Source organism: Mesoplodon bidens, assembly GCF_964165515.1.
Source record: "Mesoplodon bidens genome assembly, chromosome: 20".
In the NCBI taxonomy this organism is placed as follows: Eukaryota; Metazoa; Chordata; class Mammalia; order Artiodactyla; family Ziphiidae; genus Mesoplodon; species Mesoplodon bidens.
In genome coordinates, this window is record NC_138181.1 from 29,762,570 (window position 1) to 29,784,572 (window position 22,003).

At 40.8% G+C, this 22,003-nt stretch overlaps 1 protein-coding gene across 8 annotated transcripts; it reads left to right on the plus strand.

The window, feature by feature from the left end:
* Positions 1 to 305: 305 nt before the first annotated feature.
* On the plus strand, positions 306 to 19,017 carry ZNF596 (zinc finger protein 596). 8 transcript variants are annotated; one of them, XM_081221184.1, is made up of 8 exons: positions 4,256 to 4,273; positions 6,396 to 6,523; positions 11,432 to 11,664; positions 13,163 to 13,245; positions 14,826 to 14,952; positions 15,672 to 15,767; positions 16,648 to 16,739; positions 17,214 to 19,017. In XM_081221184.1, exons 4-8 carry the CDS (start codon positions 13,234 to 13,236, stop codon positions 18,477 to 18,479), a joined length of 1,593 nt encoding a protein of 530 aa, XP_081077310.1. In that variant the 5' UTR covers positions 4,256 to 4,273; positions 6,396 to 6,523; positions 11,432 to 11,664; positions 13,163 to 13,233; the 3' UTR covers positions 18,480 to 19,017. The 8 variants fall into 8 exon arrangements, with proteins under 8 accessions (XP_081077312.1, XP_081077313.1, XP_081077308.1 ...); XM_081221183.1 differs by lacking the exon at positions 4,256 to 4,273 and adding an exon at positions 4,284 to 4,348; XM_081221186.1 differs by lacking the exons at positions 4,256 to 4,273; positions 6,396 to 6,523 and adding an exon at positions 306 to 328.
* The last annotated feature ends 2,986 nt before the right edge of the window (positions 19,018 to 22,003 follow it).

Below are 22,003 nucleotides of genomic sequence, written 5' to 3' on the forward strand. Positions count from 1 at the left end.
AAACCCAGAGATTTTTTTCCAGCCCAATGAATAAGGTAGGACATCCAGTTGGTGTCAGAGTATCGGTCGTTGGTGTGGGAAAAACTGCATGCACACCACACATGCATTTGTGAGGCTTGAGAAACACCAGACACCGTTCTCAAAGGTTATTAATCCCCTGAAGAATGTGGAAATGAGAATTCATCAGTGGCCCTTCCTCTCTAGTCAGTGATGGACACCAGGACTCTGCGTGTTTGACAAGTGCACCAGGGAACCTTATGAGTGAACCTTGTGAAAGCATGGCTGACAAGATAAGGACCAGCTCTTAACATGGCTCAAATCTCATCAGGTATGGCCAGAGGGGTTATTTCAGTGTTACTCATATTTCCCTTGAACAGAAGCACCAGCATTTCCTTTATGGGACACATGCTGGTCTGCTTTACTGTCTTGTCCACACATGGCCTTTTTACTGGAACCTCCTTTTCATTCCCAACTTTGCCCTCCTGGACTTTATCTCATTCTACAGGAATCTGCTTACTTAGGCAGTCTCCTTCTGAAGAAAAGAAAAAAAAATACTTTTTTTTTCTAAATTCAATGTATGGCTTGCAAAGTGAAGTAAGTACCAACATCTATAGGAAATACCCTAAGAGACTTAAGGGCATGAGGCTACCTGGGATCCACAGAACTGTCCCATGGCCTCTGTCCAACTAAGTGACACTCAGAAAGTGATCAGGAGATGCATAGAGGTGTCTCACTTAGGGTCCAGGGATTAACTACCAGTCCTCCAAGCTCCCTGTATCTCCCCTTTCCCATATTATATAGCCTGAGTTCCCACCTCCTAGGTTTGGGGACATGCATCTGTGCATATTATGGGAAAAGACTACCCGGGGCAGCAGAAGAGGGAATGCTGAGAAAAAGAGAAACTGCTCATGACTGCTTAAACCTGGGAATTCTTGAGCTCTAGTTTTAGGCACAGAGGCATTTACAGAAAGCGCTCTTCAATGCAATTAGAGGGGTAAGCTGAGCTCGGGGGACATGAACTCAGCCCTAGAGACCTGGAGGAGCAGTGAGCAGAGCTGCTCCCCCTCCTCTATATGAAACCCAGGGTAGTTCCAGTTCTACTGCCTAAGAAAAAGATATCTTCCAAAATTTAAGTTGATTTTGGTTCACATGTTAATATGAAATAAATGTTAAACTTGGAGAAGATGGTATTTGTTCTATCAACCAAAAAATAATGCAAGAGGCTGCAAACAACAAAAGAGTTTATTTTGGGGGGGTCTTAAGAATTGCAATTCAGGAGACACAGACTTGGTAACCCCAGAGGAGTGTTCAGGAGAACAGCAAGAGTCAGGGGCTTATAAAGACAAAAAGCCACAAGGTTGTTAAAACTTGCCTGGTGAGAATTGTAATTAATGCTGATGAGAGTCAGAAAATATTTGTCCTTGGGAATCACAAGTTGTTTTAGGGTAGGGGTGCAATACGTAGATAGGCTGTCATGAGTTTCTGGCAGATGTTCTGGATGACTTCATCAGGTCAAAAGGTGAGATTCCATCCAGGCTGAGAGATGCATTAGGTCACACTTCCTTAAGGGTCTCCTGGCTCCATTTTAGAGAACTCTCTCAGCAATACTGACTCCATTTTGATTTTCCTTTCACAGTTCTGGGAAAATCAGAAGTGTGTCTTATTTTGGAAAAATCTCTGTAGCATATAGTTGGGATCTGATCTTGCCAAATTCTAGCCAGCATGAACTTCAAATTTTCCAAAATAAATAGATAGATATTAACTTAAAAGATTCTTTTTCTATTATTTATCTATTTTATATGTATTAGTGTATATATGTCAATCCCTATCTCCCAATTCATCCCACCCACCACCCCCAGTCGCTTTCCCCCCTTGGTGTCCATACGTTTGTTCTCTACATCTGTGTCTCTATTTCTGCTTTGCAAACCAGTTCTGTACCATTTTTCTAGATTCCACATATATGTGTTAATATACGATATTTGTTTTTCTCTTTCTGACTTACTTCACTCTGTATGACAGTCTCTAGGTCCATCCACGTCTCTACAAATGACCCAATTTCGTTCCTTTTTATGGCTAATATTCCATTGTATATATGTACCACATCTTCTTTATCCATTTGTCTGTTGATGGGCATTTAGGTTGCTTCCATGACCTGGCTATTGTAAATAGTGCTGCAATGAACATTCGGGTGCATGTGTCTTTTTGAATTATTGTTTTCTCTGGATATATGCCCAGTAGTGGGATTGCAGAGTCATATGGTAATTCTATTTTTAGTTTTTTAAGGAACATCCATGCTGTTCTCCATAGTGGCTGTATCAGTTGACATTCCCACCAACAGTACAAGGTTCTCTTTTCTCCACACCCTCTCCAGCATTTGTTGTTTGTAGATTTTCTGATGATGCCCATTCTAACTGGTGTGAGGTGATACCTCATTGTAGTTTTGATTTGCATTTCTCTAATAATTAGTGATGTTGAGCAGGTTTTCATGTGCCTCTTGGCCATCTGTATGTCTTCTTTGGAGAAATATCTATTTAGGTCTTCTGTCATTTTTTGATTGGGTTGAAGACAAACATTCTTTGCTTGACCAAACTTTAGGCTCCTAAAGCTTCTCTTATGCCCATCTATGCACTTCCTTGTAAAATCCAGTTTTAGCAAGAATGCTGCTAAGTCAGTTCAACGAGAATCCACCACCCTCGATATCTGCTCAGGTTCCTCATTCTCTGCTATTCCATAGGTGATGTCTGATCACCATGGAGTGTCTTCTGAAAGAAACCTGCTCATCAGTTTAGCTAGAATTCCCCTTACCCATGATGCTTCCTCTTAGTAATTTTCTATCCACTGACCTCCCAACCCTGCTCGTTGGCTATAAATTCCCACTTCATCCTGTATTTGGAGTTCACCCCAATCTCTCTCACCCAATACAAAATCCCACTGCAGTGGTTCCTATACCAATTGGGGAGATAGCTCACCCCCAGAATAAAATCTTCCTTATGATGCTTTGTCGAGGAACATTCAATTAACTGTCAAGTTAAGAAGAAAACTTGATAGTTAATTGAATTAAAAAGAAAAAAGGGAATTTTTATTTGAACCAAACTGAGGATTATAAGTCGGGAAGCAGATTCTCAAAAAGCTCTGCCTGTTAGAACTCTAGGACATAGTCAAGTACATTTTTGAGACAAACGATCATACATCAAAATGACATACTGATATTTACAGAAAGTTCACCAAGGATACATAGTCCAGGTAAGCCCATACAAAGCGAGCTGCAAGCCATCATTACCCCCTACAGAGCTGGGAAAGAACATTATTCTTTTAAGAAGTTACATTGCTAGCTTAAGAAGAAAAAAAAAATTGATCTTTATGGTTGAGCAGGCACTGCCATCTTTGAGGAGCTCTGGTTAACGTGTAATGCAGATGCACATAGCACGTTATGGAGGGAGGAGGTCCAAACACAGAAAATTTTATGTTTAATTTTTTTCTTGTCCCGCCTTAAAATATAAATTTATTTCATCAGCTTTAACAAGTATCACTGAACTTTTTTCTTTAACACTAACATTCTTTCGGATAGCTGTGGGAATATAGATAAGGAAAATGGGAAAATATTTAGAAATTAACAACAAATTATGCGATGCCATCCACGCTTGGCCCCATGAAGTCCCCGATACTGAGCCCAGGGCTGCGTCTCTGGTGACCCGGGAGCAGAAATGGAAATCATGGTCGCTCTGGTTTCCATCACCAGCACAGATAATTCCAGCCCTTGCTAAACTGAATAACCCATTCCAAGCGCAGGAACCACAGACGTTGTTCGGGATCCCACCACGGCCCACTTGGACCCAGCGAGGTCCCCGCCCGAGGCCGAGTCGCGCCCCGAGCACTCGCAGGACACGAGTCTCCAGGCGCGAAAGCGGATTTCGACCTAAACCGTTTTCAACATGTTAACAGGGAAACATCCCAGAATTCACTACGAAAGGGCTCACAGCTCTAAACTCGTACCTACAGTTGTCCGAAACACTTAACTTGAAGCCCCGAGGGAGCAGCCCGGCTTCCCGGACACCAGCCGAATCCAACGCACACAAACGCTGAGACTGGAGATGTGTCTGGTCGGGGTAAGGGCCGAGCCGGAAACAGCCGGGAGCTGGGCGGGAAGGCTCAGGCCTCGCCCTCGCCCACGCCCACGCCGCCCCGCCCCGCCTCTCCCTGAGTAAGGCCCCGCCCCTCTTGCGTAATATCCTGCCGATGCGGAAGCGGATTTCGGGAGCGAAGGTCCCCTCGGGTGAGTGAGCCCCTCGACTCTGAGAATCAGAGGCGCGCCCCACAGCCCCCTCCGGACCGCATCCATCACACACAGGTTCTGGGGGTCCCCGTTCTCGCTCCTCCGGCCTGCGTCGCCCTGAGACTCGGGATGCCGGGCGCTCGGCTGCCGGGTCCGAGTCCGCGTCCGTTTCCGGTCAAAATCGCTCTGCTGCCGTCCCCGTCAGGCCTTTCTGCCTTCGGTCTCTTCTCCGTCTCCCGGCCCGACCCGCGCCGTGTCAGGTCCCCACTCGCGACGTGGACTCTCGCCCTTCGCGCCCCTCTCGGCCCCTCAGGGCAGGCCGGGACGCCGAGCCCTCCCGCGGCCCTGGGACTCCACAGACCCCAGTGTTCTCCTGAGACCACCTGCCCATCCTGGGCCTCCTGCGGCCTGGCCGTGCCGCTCGCTGCCCTTCGCGGTCACCGCCTCAGAAAGGCCCTAGAACCCCGGGCTGGGGGCAGGGGACCAGTCCTGTCCAGTGACACCCCGTGTCCTTCTGTCCCAAATCCTGTCCGCTGGCGATACCGGCCAACGTGTGTCCACATTCCTGATGTCTCACGGGAAAGTGTGCTCTTCTGGGCAGAGCATCTTTGTTCCCACCCCTGTGGATGTCGAGTGGGCGGGGGAGGATGAGATAGAACAAGGAGACCGATGGAGTAAAGGAGAGTGAGGACTTGAAAAGTGAAATAGAGGAGGGAGGGAGGTGGGTGCAATGGAATTGGAAAGACAAAATACAGGTGAAAAAGAAAGTGACCTGGGCAAGAAGCAGTATGGTACATGAAAATAGACAAAAAGGAGACCAAGAGGGAGATGGCCAAGGATGGAGTAGGGGAGGGGCATTTCACCAAGAGTAGCGGTTGGGGAAAATAGAAGGATAGATTACAAATCATTAGATGTTTAATTTTGAAATTACTTTTCTTTTTAAATGTATTGTGTCAGGTTCAGATCATGAGGCCTCAGTGCTTTTCCTGTCTTTATTGTATACTAAAAGTATTCTTTAGTGCTTAGTAAAGAAGTTTTACACTATTTTTCAGTGCAGTTGGTAAGGATATCGATGAATTTTGTCTTTCAAGTCAAAACCAGGTAGTTTAAAACAGGTAGTCCAGTATTCAACAGCATCCTTTCTTCTGTATGTGACTTTTTAATTTATTGGTCTGTGAGCTAGTTTCCAACCAAGTATATGTTCTTTTCAAATCCCCTTTGTTTTTTTTGTTTGTTTGTTTTGCAAATATTGAATGATAGGCTGGATGGTTCTAGAACTTTGTTCTCACAAACCTCCTTTGTTCATGATGAATACATTATTCAGAGCTATTTCCACAGCGGAACTTTTGTGTTTTCCAATGCCGATAATTAAGTGTTCTTAATATTATATTTTTTGATATATTCATGGAAATGTATATTTTGATATTTATTATGGAAAAGAGAAATTAAATGATTTTCATCAGTATGATTAAAAGCATGACAGAGAACTTGCCCTTGCTCGGGAGAATTAAATATGATCTGGAATCTTTAGGGGCAGGGGTGAGAATGGTAAGCCTTGCCACTATCCAGTCCAGACCGCCCCATGCCTGTGAGGCCAGTAATGGTTACTCTCTCCTGTTCACATCTCTTCCTGCCCCCAAACACACACACATAGTACAAAGGCAGCTGGTAGGGAAAGACCAAGATTTTTTAAACTAAGCACAGAGCAAAGTTATTTCTCCAATGAGGAGATGACACTTGGCTCTGGGAAGGGAGCTTGGAGGAGAAAGGGCAATGCAGTTTGGATGTTAAGGAATGGAAGAGAGCCTGGGAAGCTCAGGAATAGGAGAAAAGGAGACCTCTGCCCATCCTTACTTGGGGATCCTGTGCTCAGCAGGTACTAGAAGACACTGTGAGGATGGTGACTTGAAAGGGAGGGTCACACCAACTCACATTCCCATATCTGCCCTGTGATGTGTGGGCTTTACAGGGTAGAAGGGTGTATGGAGTAAAGGGCAGAGAAACTTAGCTGTTGGTCTCCATGTAGGAGTTTATCGTCCCTGCTCCCTGATAGTTCAGCAGACAGCAGAGGACTATTTTTTCCAAATGTTGAATTTCTCCCTACATATGTGGTCGTGGCCAGGAAGGGGATACGTTGTTTGAAGACCTGAATGGCACATTCTCAACACTCAAGAGTGACTTCTTGCCTGCGAGAGACCCTCAGAGGAGGAAGAAGATGAGGAGTCAGGAATAAATCTTTATCTGGAAAAGGTCATATTATCTGTTGATTGATCTGTCCTCTCCTTCCTGAAATGCTGTTTTTAGGACGTGCCAAAATCTGACTCTCAGATATCCTGCCTAACACATTTCCTCACTCACTGATGGCCTCTCCTATCTCCAGACCAATTCTATCTCACTGTCAGCCAGTGACATGGAACTTGTGAAGTGGCTTCATTTAGGGTATCGTTATGAGAAATGCTGCATGCCCAGACATTGATTAGAGGCAAGGACTGGGCACCATAGTGTCAGTAAGATTTGCCAGTAGGGATTGCATAGTGACCAGATCTGGATGTACTATAGACCAAGATTAAAGAAACTGCACACATTGGTACTGAATTAATGTCAGGAATACCTAAAAAGTCATGGAGAAGGGGAAACTTGTTCTACCTGATTTTGTAATACATTTGAAGCTTAACAAAGTGAATCTGTGTATTTGGCCTCAAAATATTAATGATTTGCAATAGAAGGCAGAGATTAGAGACTTAGCCATGACAAATTAAGGTGGCATTTCATCCACATCATATAGTATATTTTATTCCGTAATTGTTTAAAAATAGAATCAACCCAAATGTCTAACAGTAAGAGGATTTTAACACTGTTCACATCACATCCGTCCCAGGGAGACTTTGGTGTTCATGGATTTGTAAAGAATTGACTTTTCTACAGATATTTGAGGATTCTGCCTCTTTGGGTATTTGGGGTTTCATTGCTGGGCCAAGAGATGGTACGTTTCATTTTGTAATAGATTCTGGCACGATTCCCTGTCCACACATAATACACAACTGTAAAGAAATCCTCATCCATCATCAACTCCTGAGGTTTCCCCCATACTTTAACCAGGATTCATTTTAAATGTATTTATTTATTTATTTTTGGCTGCGTTGGGTCTTCATTGCTGTGTGCGGGCTTTCTCTAGTTGCGGCGAGCGGGGGCTACTCTTCGTTGCAGTGCGCGGGCTTCCCATTGCAGTGGCTTCTCTTGTTGCGGAGCACAGGCTCTAGGAGCACAGGCTTCAGTAGTTGCGGCACGGAGGCTCAGTAGTTGTGGCTCATGGACTCTAGACGCAGGCTCAGTAGTTGTGGCGCACAGACTTAGTTGCTCCGCGGCATGTGGGATCTTCCTGGACCAGGGCTCGTACCCGTGTCCCCTGTATTGGCAGGCGGATTCTTAACCACTGCGCCACCAGGGAAGCCCCTCATTTTATATATATATATATGTGTGTGTGTATATATATATATATATATATATATGTATATATGTATATATATATTTTATATATATACATATATATATATGGTTGTAGATTTGGATAAAATGACAACTCTGTTTTTAATTTCCATTTTACTAATTACTTGAGACTGAATGATTGTTGCTCTTCATAGACATGTATATGTAAAATGAATTTTTCTACTTATTTTCTGCTTATAGTTTATAATTTAATTATGCACACACACATATGTGCACACTTTGTTCTGAAAACATTGATGAAGTGAAACCAAAATCCTTCCTTCATGGCCTTTGCTTTTTTTTCTTTCCTTTGTAAGGTGTCACCTATTTCATAGTATAAAATATTATGTTCATTTAGTCATAATATATTGTTTGTTTCAACTATTTAATTTAATTATTTTAAAGTTTCACATAATACATGTTCAGATGTAATTTGACCTGTCTCTATTTTTTTCCTTTTTCACAATTATTTTGGCTGTATCCTCATCCCAAATCAAAATTGAGACAAAATTGACTTTTAGGATAATTCTCATTTTTTATGTGAAATAGCACGTATGACTTTGGAGGTGGGGTATACTTGACTTACAGTGTTGTGTTTCAGATGTACAGCAAAGTGGTTCAGTTATACATATACATATATACATTCTTTTTTAGATTCTGCATATGACTTTTAAATTTGAGTTGCACCAAATTTCTGCAGTCACTGAGACTTTTTTTGTCATCATGTCTTCTAGTCTAAGAATTTGGTATGGCAGGCTTTATTCATGTCGTATTTATGTCCTCAAAAAGTTTTAAAATTTCTTTACATGGGTTTGCAAATTTATTTCAAGTGAGAGTCATAATATTTTGCTGTTGTACCTAGAGATGGGCTTTTGTGTGTTTACTTAGTTTTTAAATTATTGTTACTAAACAGGAAATATTGATTTCAGTATATTATGATTGGATCTGTTCTCTTTAAAAAATATTTAGGTATGACAGTTAAAATGGATTCCCCAATTTTTTTTTTGTTTAAAATCATATCTTCTGAGAATCCATACAGTTTCAGTTCTTTGATGCTGTTTTTGAATTTCCTCTCCTTTCCTCTCTTTTCTTGGTTCTGATTCAAGCACCCAGTGCACTGATTTCTAGGATACTCCCTACTTCTATTTCCTTCTGATAATTTTTGAATAAATTAGACCTCAGACAGGCCATCTTTATCCTGTGCCCAACCAAATAAGTTTAGTTCTCTGCTAACCTGTCTTTAGGTTTATATAGTAACACCGTATTGTAACTTAATATTTATGTTTATTAAGTTGTAAATGCATTAAGGGGAGGCAGTAATCATGTCATTGTTTTGCTTTACTGTATGCCCAGCCTGTAGCACTAAGTCTGACTTGTAATCAGTGCCCAACAGTATCTGAGAAACAACAAAAAATTGTTTTGTTTATGTTTCCTTTTCTTTTTCTCTCATATCCTTCCACCTCCCTCACCATAATTTCACTACCCACACCCTGTGCCAGACAACCATCATCCAGTTCTTAAAACTCATTAAACCTTTCTGAATTACTTAACTCCATTCTTCAACAAAAGGCTCATTTACAAACACAAGTCTTCCTGTCATCTTCTTGCTCTCAGTTCTCCAGTGAATTCCCATTAGCTTTAGAAGAAGGACCAATCCAATTACAGTGGCCTATGGGCCCTGAAATCTACTTGCCTGACACCCTCTCCAGGTCTTCCTGTCACTCAACTGCCTTCCAATGTGTTCTCATTTCCTGGGGTACAGCCCATTCTATGATGTGTCCATGATTTTATACTTGTTCCTAAATCAGAAAGAAAAAACAAACTTCTGAACCTATTTCCATCTCTGCAAAACTGCCTCAGACTTTTTGCCCAACTGAATTTTTAAGGTGTCATAAATAATGTGCATTTCTAGAGAGCTTCCCCACCTCCACAAATGAAACACTTCATATGTTCACAGAGTAGTATCCTTGTCATTTTTTTTTTTTTTTTTTTTTTTTTTTTTTTTGCGGTACGCAGGCCTCTCACTGTTGTGGCCTCTCCCGTTGCGGAGCACAGGCTCCAGACGCGCAGGCCCAGCGGCCATGGCTCACGGGCCCAGCCGCTCCGTGGCATATGGGATCCTCCCAGACCGGGGCAAGAACCCGTATACCCTGCATCAGCAGGCGGACTCTCAACCACTGCGCCACCAGGGAGGCCCTCCATTTTTTTTGTTTTTTTTTCATTATTTCTTTAATCTGTTCTAAGCTAGTATTTTAACTCCATAAGGACAAGTGATCTCTCTGCTTTATTCATCAGTATGATTTCACTCCCTGCTATGGTCTTGGCTCTGAGTTGACATGAAACATATTCATTTATGGCAAAAGGAGATCATCACTTACCTCAAATATGTTGCAGTAAATGGGCTGAAAAGACATAGACCATCTCAGAAATACATGAAAATCAAATAGTTGATAGAAAGTAATACATACTAAATCCTTTTTTTTTACTGTCAGAAGAGTATAATTTTTTTTTTTTTTGCCTCATGGAAGCTTTTTTTTAAATTTTTTTATAACAAATTTAATCAGTTATACATATACATATGTTCCCATATCCCCTCCCTTTTGCGTCTCCCTCCCACCCTCCCTATCCCACCCCTCCAGGCGGTCACAAAGCACCGAGCTGAGAAGAGTATAATTTTAAAAAAGAAAATTACAAAGAATTTCTTATGGGATCAAATATTTCTTATGCCTTTATCTAAAATGGAAATATATTGCTTGATTTTCCTTCAGAAATAATACCCTTCTATAAAGTAATGTCTTAAGATTTTTAAATGTTTAATTTCCTTTTTAATATCAGTTTTTTAAAATATGCTACTTAGATGGGAATTCCCTGGTGGTCTAGTGGTTAGAATTCAGGCTCTCACTGCCATGGCCTGGGTTCAATCTCTGGTCGGGGAACTGAGATCCCCCAAGTCCCACAGCACAGCCCCACCCCCCAAAACAAATCCTATTTAGAGACAGAAAGTAGAATGGTGGTTTCCAGGCATTGGTAGGAGAGGGGAATAAGGAGTAGTTGTTTAATGGGTACAGAGTTTCAGTTTTACAAGATGAAGAGAGTGTTGGAGATGGATGGCAGTGATGGTTGCACAATATTATGAATGTATTTAACACCACTGAACTATACATTTAAAAATGACTAAGATGGTAAATGTTATGTGTATTTTACCACAATAAAAAAAATTAAATTCTGTCTACAATAAAATCAGTCCTGAAACTGATCATTTATTCTGGAAATCCTTAATATTTTGAGGATTGTAGGGTTTTGCAGTTTTTAGGACATGAGCTAGATCTGACTTGAAGAGACCTAACACTGGATGAGCTTTTTCTCACTTGGTAGTAAAAACAAAAGATATTTTCCTTTTGTAGATATTTATTGAGCACAAACACTTACACTTCTGTAGAGTCACACTTATGTCCACAGCCTGAGAAAATGTTGGTAGATTACAAATCCTCCTACAAATAAAAATAAAGAGCAGGAAGGGGTCTCTGGGCTGCAGATTCTCAGTACTGCCCAGAACAACCAAAATCCATAAAACCCTGAAGTCTCTGAGAAAAGGCATGAAGTTTGCTTTTGAGACTTTTAGAAGAAGCAGAATTAAAGGATATAATTTGTTGTCCTTAATTTCATCTACAGGGTTTATCTAAAGAGGCATTTCTTGATACATTTATCTTGATTGGGACCCAAGTTAATCAGATTTGTCCTTTGGATTACAACACTGATGAGGTTGCCAACTGCATTAAAAGAGAGTTCACAATCAAAATGATGCATTTTCTAGAAAGAGAAAGAAGCTCTGAACTCTGGAATGTTGTGTCAGCATCCTCGATAAATATTTGGTTTCACTGGATTTTCCATCTGTTTGGGTTCTGGTGAGTACTGGAGATCATTTTCACCAGGAGGGATAGCCCTCCTTTATTTTGTAAATGATTTTTTGTGAATGGAAGTGTTCATTTTGGTAAGAATTCAATGACAGGATCTCTGAGGAATTGACATTCAAACAGATTGAAGGAAATAAGTATGGGGTAGGAAATTGTGTTTGTGGATTTGAGTAGAAATGAAGGATAATAGTGAATAGTGTAGAAGTAATAACAAAGCTAAATTGTATTTGTGATGTTCTGAGAGAGCATATAAAATGTCAACCCAGGCTTCCCTGGTGGCGCAGTGGTTGAGAGTCCGCCTGCTGATGCAGGGGACACGGGTTCGTGCCCCGGTCCGGGAAGATCCCACATGCCATGGAGCGGCTGGGCCCGTGAGCCGTGGCCGCTGAGCCTGCGCGTCCGGAGCCTGTGCTCCACAACGGGAGAGGCCACAACAGTGAGAGGCCCGCGTACCGCGAAAAAAAAAAAAAAAGTTAACCCTTGGATGTCTGGTGGAGACATTGAAAAGTTTAGAGACTAGATAAAGAGTAATATTTGGGGAAAGTGGGAGATAATGTCCTGAGATCTATGTATGTTAGTTTCAAAAAAAAAAAAGCAAACTCAGAAATGGAATTCAGATATGAGTTTTGTCACTTTCAATTTAGAAAAAGTAATGGAAGAAATTGAAACAATTGAATAAATATGTGGGCATACCTGGGCAGTGTACGTAAGTAGAGAAGGATGAAGGAGTAGGATGGAGTCTTGAGATCCTCCAACAATATTGTTTGAGAAGTTCTTGGCAAGTGATAAGGAGTTAGAATGACAAGATTCCTTTGAAGACTGTAGACTGAGATGTTAGAGAAACCTAGGAAAGAGTATGTTCCCAAAAAGAGGTCATGTTATACTTTTTATTAAGCTCTAGGTAAAAGCCTGAGGCACATACGTTGGATTTATTTATACAGATATTATCGGTACGATAAGTGGTGACTGGGATGTGAGGATTCGGCAACTGCACCTGCATCTTTTAGTTTGATTGTAAAGGCAAGAAGGGAAAAGTAGGGATGGATTGAGGCACCAGAGGGCTGGAACGGAGCTGGAGAAACTGCTAGTGCACAGAGTAAGAATGATTCAACCTAAGAAGTTCCACAGTGGTTACTAGAGGTGGGGACACATGTGACATGAATCAGGGATCCCTATGGTTCGGAATTCGGAGGGGATTGGACAGTTCTGAACACCAGGGGTTAATTAGCATACAAAACTCAATGGTTTTTCACATTCTGCTCTCTAAATTGAAGGTATTTATATCTTCTTAACTAGCAACAATAGTCATAGCCTTTTTACGTTTGATCCTGGTAGAGGAGAGCTCTAGCCCTATTTCTCTTAGAGCACATTGCATGTTTCTTTTGGTTGTCCAGGGGGCTACTTCCAGGTGAAACGTTGGGGCTTCATGATAAGTGAATATGGAGGTTGTGAACAGCTAGAGTCTAATGACTTTTTTCTTCTTCCTCAGCTTTGCCTCCTGTTGCTTGGACTGTGTGTAAGTGAAAACCCAGAAGTCAGCTGGCAGCTGAGCTAGTTACAATGGAATCACAGGTAAGTAGGAAATTACTCTTTCTACTGAAATTGCATCTCTATTTTCAGTATATGGACATATTTCTCCTACAGGCACACATGTTCTAAGCACACTCGAGAGATTTTTCAAGGATCTGAGCTTCAGTTAAGTTTCCCCAGAATTCTGGAATGGTCTTGTTGGATCAAGGACTCATCAAGTGGTAACTCCTTCCCAACATCACACTAAGATATTCCAGTCTCTGTTAATGCTGTGTATTCATAGAAGAGATGAGAGAGGTTCTCTTTTTCTCATCAAGACCATGGCCTAGTTGGCAAAAAAAAAAAAAAATTAGTCATTAACCACTTTATTAAATGTAATGAGCTTAGGATTGAAGTGAATACTGGTGATGAAGATGAGTGAGGAGGAAAACATTACAAACCAATAGAGATTCAGATATTTCCACAGGTGAGGTCAGTCAATCCAGTGTTACAGGTGCTGGGGGGACTCTCAGAGCCTCTGGCTTGAGCTGCTGAATCATTTATCCTTTATAATGAACACCTCAGTTTTGTAGAGATAAAAGCCTGCACCTGCTGATCCCAAGACCTGTTTGAATTCTAGTCAGTTGTGCAGAGTCCTGGATGTTGCTTCAGTATTCTCTGCCATTTCATGAATAATAAACCTAAAAGTTATATTTAAGAAATATTTGCTAGATAGTTAGTACTTTACACATTAGCTCATTAGATCTTTCAGAATTCATAACAGATTATTAAACTATTTCACTGATGAAGAAACTGAGACCATAAAGGGGAATAATCTAACCATAGCCATGCTTGTTTTTTTTTTTAATATATTTTTGGCTGTGTTGGATCTTCATTGCTGCACATGGGCTTTCTCTAGTTGCGGCGAGCGGGGTCCACTCTTCATTGCGGTGCATGGGCTTCTCATTGCAGTGGCTACTCTTGTTGTAGAGCATGGGTTCTAGGCGCACAGGCTTCAGTAGTTGTGGCATGCAGGCTCAGTAGTTGTGGCACGCAGGCTCAGTAGTTGTGGCACGCAGGCTCTAGAGCACAGGCTCAGTAGTTGTGGCGCATGGACTTGGTTGCTCCGCAGCATGTGGGATCTTCCCAGACCAGGAATCAAACCCGTGTCCCCTGCCTTGGCAGGCAGATTCTTAACCACTGTGCCACCAGGGAAATCCCACCATAGTCGTGCTTTAAAAGTGGCATATCATGGATACTTCATCCCTGTGAGAAGTCTTTAAAAGATTTACTTGAAATTGGTTGAGAAGACTGTTTTCGATATAAGTTTTCAAGTGGAAATGTTATAATCATGATCTGGAAGTCGTAATTACAAATTTATTGGGAAATCTCCAGGGTATGTTACACCACACATCATGTGTTATCTCTTTATAATGAAGTTTTATGTATCTAGAGTGTGTATGTCTCTGTAGGTATATCCGAAAGTCAGATGTTCATGTCAACACAGAGAATGATGTGATTGGACCCAAAATACTGTTTGAGATTTCTGTACACTTGACCCCCACCTCCTTAGTGCTTGACACCTGTACCATCCTCCCCTGGCAGAGATGGCCCTATCTGAAACAATGTCCATAATATTTTAGGAATCAGTGACCTTCAAGGATGTAGCTGTAGACTTCACCCAGGAAGAGTGGGCCCTACTGGACACATCCCAGAGGAAACTATTCAGAGATGTGATGCTAGAGAACATCAGTCATCTGGTCTCAGTTGGTGAGTCTCTTACTCTTTATTATGTATGTATTCATTCATTCAACAAGTATGCAGAAATCCTTTCCCATTTCTTACTCCAAACTCTGTCTTGATCCTTTCATAACTCTCACAACTACCTTATCACAGTTTTCTTTACTTCTTACTTACATTTAGTTTGTCAATCCCACTACAGTGTAATCTTCCTGACATAATTTTGTGTCTTTCTTGCTACTCAATCTCTGATACTCAAACAGTGGTGGGAATTATTTTTGTATGGGTGAGTAAATGTATTGATTTTTTAAAATGTATTTCACAGCAAGGACTGGTTTGATCAGATCACAGTGTTAAAAATAACAGATATATTGTTTTCCACATAGAACTTAGATTTTTGTGGTGTATTTATTGGAAGTTGTTTTTATTGGATTGTTTTTGGAGGTTGTATTTTTTGAATTCTTTTTGGATATAATATTAAAACACCGTAGAATGAAAATATGGCAGATTCCACAGTCTGTCTTTGAACTTGGGCATGGGCGTTAGCTGTGATAGGTTCTTAATGTCCTTGGGAACAAGTTCAAGAGCTATCATTTTGCTGGTCAAAGAGTATACATGTTGTTTTCAATGTACTCTTCTCTGTGCTGACCCTCAGAGGTTATTGTATTCTTCCTCATTAGTCTGCCCTGTACTGATGCACTGTTATGAGCACAGAACTCAAAATCCACATATCTTTCTCCTACAAACAGGCAATCAGCTCTACAAATCAGATGTGATTTCCCATTTGGAGCAAGGAGAGCAACTTTCAAGAGAAGGGTTAGGTTTTCTGCAAGGCCAGAGTCCAGGTGAGATCCGAGAAGCTGTGCTTCAATAGGAGGAGGAGCCTGGTCAGTGAGTGAATAGGCCCTAAGAAATATCACATGAAGATATCTAAGTTTAGTGATATTTTTGAAATTTAGACAATATCATAGGAGAAAAATTTTTCAGATGATGTCATACCTTGCAGGTATCAATTTTCTATTCACATGTCTTTCTGCCTTTGTCTTTGGCTTTAGGCAAGGTGAAATTTATATACTCACTGGAGCTAATAAACATTCACAGAAAGTCCCTTTTCATGGTCCTGTTCTATGAATAGGATCTTCTCTTTTCCTCCTCAACTTGCCATCTTCTTTTTTTTTCCTTCCTCTTAAGTGTTTGTTTGTTTATTTATTGGCTGCCCCGGGTCTTCATTGTGGCACATGGGCTCTTCATTGTGGCGTGTGGGCTTCTCTAGTTGTGGCATGTGGGCTCAGTAGTTGTGGCTCCCAGGCTCTCTAGTTGTGGTGTGGGCTCTAGAGTGCGTGGGCTCAGTAGTCGCAGCACACAGGCTTAGTTGCCCTGTGGCATGTGAGATATTAGTTCCCTGACCAGGGATCAAACCTGCATCCCCTGCATTGGAAGGCAGATTCTTAACCACTGGACCACCAGGGAAGTCCCCACCATCTTCATTTTATTTTTCTCGTATTTCAGTCCTGAGAATGACAATTGTTATAGTCCTATAATGTGTTTCTTCTCTTTAGAATATTCCTTAATTTGATGTTCTTTCGTTTTTTTCTCTTCAGACTATTCCTTAATTTGACATTCTTTGCCATCTGCGTGTCAGTATTTGAAACATACACAAATGGGCATTAGGTCTCTTCACCATTTTAATTCCTAATACCACTATAGAGATTTATTTTTTTCCAGTCATTTCAGGTAGAGAAGATGATCTGAGAAAACAGGAAATGATATCCATGCAACATATCTACAAGAAGGACACATCTGTAATCAGTGCAATGGTAAGCTTCACGGATGTAAACGTGTTCTTCCAAATGAAGACCTAGGAAATGAATAAGTGGGGAATTTGGCACACTTACCTGATTTAATTAAAGTTGGGATCATGGGCTCTCACAGGAGAAAATTTTAGTTAGTTTGGTTTTAGGAAAGAAACATTAACCTGTAGTGAAAACCATAACTTGAGGTCTTATATAAACAGACAATTATATAATCATGGCTTATATTCCTAATCACTGAAACATAATAATGTCTTTAACATCTGTATAAACAGATGTCTCTGCAGTTGGGTTACTACAAAAGATAAAATCTATGCTTGCAAGAGAGTAATATCCCATGTTTATGTAAATAACATAGGGACAATTTTAACTGGAGTCTGTCACTGAATGATTACTCTAGAATTTATATGTAGAGGAATGAATGAAGGAATGAATAAATGTGGGCAAACCTGTAACAGTCTCTCATTTCCTTTCAAAAAGCAGAGGTCTCACAGTCAAGAGGATCCTTTGGAATGCAATGATTTCAGAGAAAAATTTACTGAAATCTTAACATTGACTCAATATGTGATACCTCAAGTGGGAAAGAAACCCTTTATCAGCCAAGATTTTGGAAAAGCCATCAGTTACTTGTCATCCTTTAATATACATAAGCAAATTCATGAGAGAAGTAAATCATATGAATGTCATCAACGTACGAATGCCTTTATTCAAAATTCTGCCCTTAGGCAGCACAATAATACTCAAACTGAAGAGAAAACATTTGAATGTCATGTATGTAGGAAAGCCTTCAGTAAAAGTTCTAACCTTAGACGACATGAGATGATTCACACTGGAGTGAAACCACATGGATGTCATCTGTGTGGGAAATCCTTTACTCATTGTTCTGACCTTAGAAAACATGAAAGAATTCACACTGGAGAGAAATTATATGGATGTCATCTGTGTGGGAAAGCCTTCAGTAAAAGTTATAACCTTAGGCGACATGAGATGATTCACACTAGAGAGAAACCGAATGAATGTCATCTGTGTGGGAAAGCCTTCACTCATTGTTCTGACCTTAGAAAACATGAGAGAACTCACTTTGGAGAGAAACCATATGGATGCCATCTATGTGGGAAGACATTCAGTAAAATTTCTTACCTTAGACAACATGAGAGAACTCACAATGGAGAGAAACCATATGAATGTCATCTATGTGGGAAGGCCTTCACTCATTGTTCTCACCTTAGAAAACATGAGAGAACTCATACTGGAGAGAAACCATATGAATGTCATCTATGTGGAAAAGCCTTCACTGAGTCTTCTGTCCTTAGACGACATGAGAGAACTCACACTGGAGAGAAACCATATGAATGTCATCTGTGTTGGAAAGCCTTCACTGATTCCTCTGTCCTTAAGCGACACGAGAGAACTCACACTGGAGAAAAACCATATGAATGTCACCTATGTGGGAAAGCCTTCAATCACTCTTCTGTCCTTAGACGACATGAAAGAACTCACACTGGTGAGAAACCATATGAATGCAATATATGTGGTAAAGCCTTCAATAGAAGTTATAACTTTAGATTGCATAAGAGAATTCACACTGGAGAGAAACCGCATAAATGTTATCTATGTGGGAAAGCCTTCAGTAAATATTTTAACCTTAAGCAACACGAGAGAACTCATGCTGTAAAGGTAGTAAATGTGGAAGATTCACCACCCATAGCTTCAAAGTATAAACACTATTGTGGGCTCACACAGTGAAGAAATACTATGTTTATATTCAATGTATAACAGCCTTTATTCGTCCTTATTACTCCACTCAATTAAAGTTAATACAGGGCTTCCCTGGTGGTGCAGTGTTGGGAGTCCGCCTGCTGGTGCAGGGGATACGGGTTCGTGCCCCGGTCCGGGAGGATCCCACATGCCGTGGAGCGTCTGGGCCCATGAGCCATGGCCACTGAGCCTGCGCGTCCGGAGCCTGTGCTCCGCAACGGGAGAGGCCACAGCGGTGAGGGGCCCGCGTACTGCAAAAAAAAAAAAAAAAAAGTTAATACAAAGTGGAGAGAATCCATATGTATGTCACCTATGTAACAAAACATTTAGCAGTGGACTCAGGTGGGAGAACTGAAACTACAAATGGAATGAATGTGGTAGAATCTTCATCCTCAGCTGTAACTGTTAAACTAAATGGATAAATCACATGTCAGAGAAATTCTGTGTCTGTAATCAGTGTGGAAATGCCTTGAGTTATAAGTTATCCTTTAAATAAATAAGTAAACCGCACAAGAGAGAAATTCTAGACCTGTAATCACTGTGCACTCTCTTTTAACTTAGCACCACCCTTAGCATTCATGAGAAGATTCAGTGTCAGGTAACTGCTAAAAAAAGAAATAAGTGGGAATAAATTAGTACATGAAGGAGATTGAAGACATTTGGAATATCCCATTTCTGGAATGCCTAATATATTTACACTTATTCATGTAATGACAAAGTACTGCCCCTCCTAGTGATTCATAAAACACCCAGAAAGCTGGGAGAGCAGAAAGAAGCCAAGATAATCGGATCTTGCCCATATTCCCCTGTCACAACAGCCATGAATCCACAAATCACCAACTGGGAATGACACCCATGAGTCCCAGCCCCTCCCATATACAAATACAGAAGGCTAAGAGAGAAAAAGTTGGAGCTTCTCTGCTGCCAGGGTAACAGAAGGGCTGGTTCTTGGTAGTCATTTGAACATGACAAATATCCGTGTTTCACAGGTGGCAAAACTGAGAACACAGATGCTTATAATTTATCCCATGTTTTTCTGGGGGATACATATGGACTCAAAGTGAAGGGATAGGAAAACATATTCCACCTAAATGGAAATCATAAGAGCAGAGCTAGCTACACTTTTATCAGACAAAATGGACTAATTCAAAAACTGAGTTCATGAAGAGGATGTAACATTTGTAAATATGTTATACAATATAATACCAAGACTAAGTGCACAAAGTATTTTATAACGATGGAATAGAGGAGGTCTTCCAAAATGGAGACAACATGAAGGAAAGATTTATATTTTATCATATAAAAATTATAACTAAAATGGATCAAAGTGCAGGCACGTGTACAGGTACAAGTCTGTGTGCACAATAAAACTACAGAATATAAAACTGTGTAAAATTACATGAAAAATTGGCCAAGTAAGAAAGTTAACTTACATGTACATGTCTATGAAATAAAATGCATTGATAAATTTTATTCAGTAATCAGTGATGTGGAAAGAGACAAACAATACTCATTTTTCCATATATATAAAAAATAATGTAGTATCAAGTCCTATTTAAAGCTGAGTGAAAAGCCCACATTCTGGTTGTGGGTGAGGATATCACTGCAGCTTTAGGTAAGGGGTAGCTTGCCAAAACCTGTCAAAATATGAATGCACCATAACTTGAACCAGCAACCAAACTCCAACTTCCCCAAATCAGGGGAACACTCTGACATCTGCAGATAAGTAATTATGCTCAGAAACAGCCACAAAAAAATTCTTTACAAATCCAGGAACATCAAGGTCTCCTTAGGACAGATGTAGTGTGAGCTGTTTTAGACATTTGGGTTGATTGAATTTTTAAAAAGCAGGGAATAAAACCCTTCCCATCATGTGGATAAAATGCAGTCTTAATTTTCACTGTTACCAGTTTCTGAATTCTCCATTTTATTCTAAATATTTTGCGGCCAAATTCACACTGATTGACTTTGTTAAGGGTGGGATGTGTTACAAATTTAGGCAGATCACGTTTTGCATTATCTTGTTTTCCAGCTATTCCTGCAGATTAATAAAAAGTTTGCAGTTCCTTTGATACCTTATCCATAGAGAATTGACCGTGCATCCAGATGTGACCCCTGCTGTGCTCTCTCTCTCTCTCTCTTAAACTATAGTGCTCATTCCCCATTCAGGTCACATCTGAGTGTGAAGTCCTTCCCATGATTATCCCCCAAATGGAGCCAGTTCTGTCACAAGTCATGGTAAGATGGAATCTATCCTGAGATGGAAGAGGGCTCAGGGAAGGCCATGAGTGACTGTGAGCAAATGTGTTGGTAAGATACATGAGAGTTAGCAATTAGCAGGTCCTGGAGAAAAAAGTGTTTTAGGAAGAGGACGTAACAACCAACAGGATTCCTAAGAAGCATTCCTGACTCCTCACTTCAAACGAGCTTTCTAGGGTAAGATCTAGGTCGCTCCTGGGTGTTTGAAAATAGGCCTTTCAGCATACCCCCTTCCTGTGACACAACCATACAGATAAGGAGGAATTCACTTGTGGATATGACAGTCTGCTGTCCACGAAAACACTGGGAAGTCAGGGTCAGTAAACTACGTGGAGCCTGCAGTTTGGTTTTTCCGTCCTTCAGAAAGTCCTCCTGTCCTGATGAAACCCACATATTACTTGGCAGCAGTGGGCGTGTGGGAGGGACTGACCTACCCTTGAAGTTGGAGACATCGAAGACGCTTCTAGTACCTGAAGAACATAGGAAAGGATGGGCAAAGATTTTCATTTATCCTAATTCTAAGCTTCCCAGTGTCCCACCCATTCCTAGCTCCTTCGTCCCCTATAGCATTCTTTTCATTCTCCAAGCTCGGTTCACATAGCCAAGTGTCCCCTCCAAATGGGAGAGAGATTTATGTTCTATGCTTAGTTTTAAAAGTCTTGGTCCTCCCCTACCCAGATGACCGGGAACTCTGTGCATGTGTTGGACAGGCAAGCAAGTCAGTGGGAGAAGCCAGTAGAATGTAGAAACCACTAGCCTCAGAGGAATAATGTAGCCTGAACAGAATAGGGCAAGGTTTACTTTATCACTCCTACATCTAAAGATTATAGACCGTATTTCATACGCTCAAACGAGTAACTTCTCTTCTATGGTTTTAATCATAATTATCTCAAGTATTTAACATCTCTTTTCTAGAACATTACATTAATCTATCAGAAAATATACAATTAAGAACAAATGACCATCACTGGAAATCATGAAGGAAAGCCAGCTACGTAAACACCTCTATGAAGTGTATTCATCCTGAACAGATGGGCCTTGTCGGAACAAAATTCAGGTACAATTCAGTCAGTCCTTGAACATTTACAAAGAAAGGAGAAAGGGAGCTTATAGACTTAGTGGGAAACTTCAGTTTACAGACCACGAAGTTAAAAGATCGCATAAGGGAATTGATGAAAATTATTATTAGACAAACTGGTTAAACAAGATTTTGACTGTTAATACAAAAAAAGGTTTGTCGATATGCTTACCAA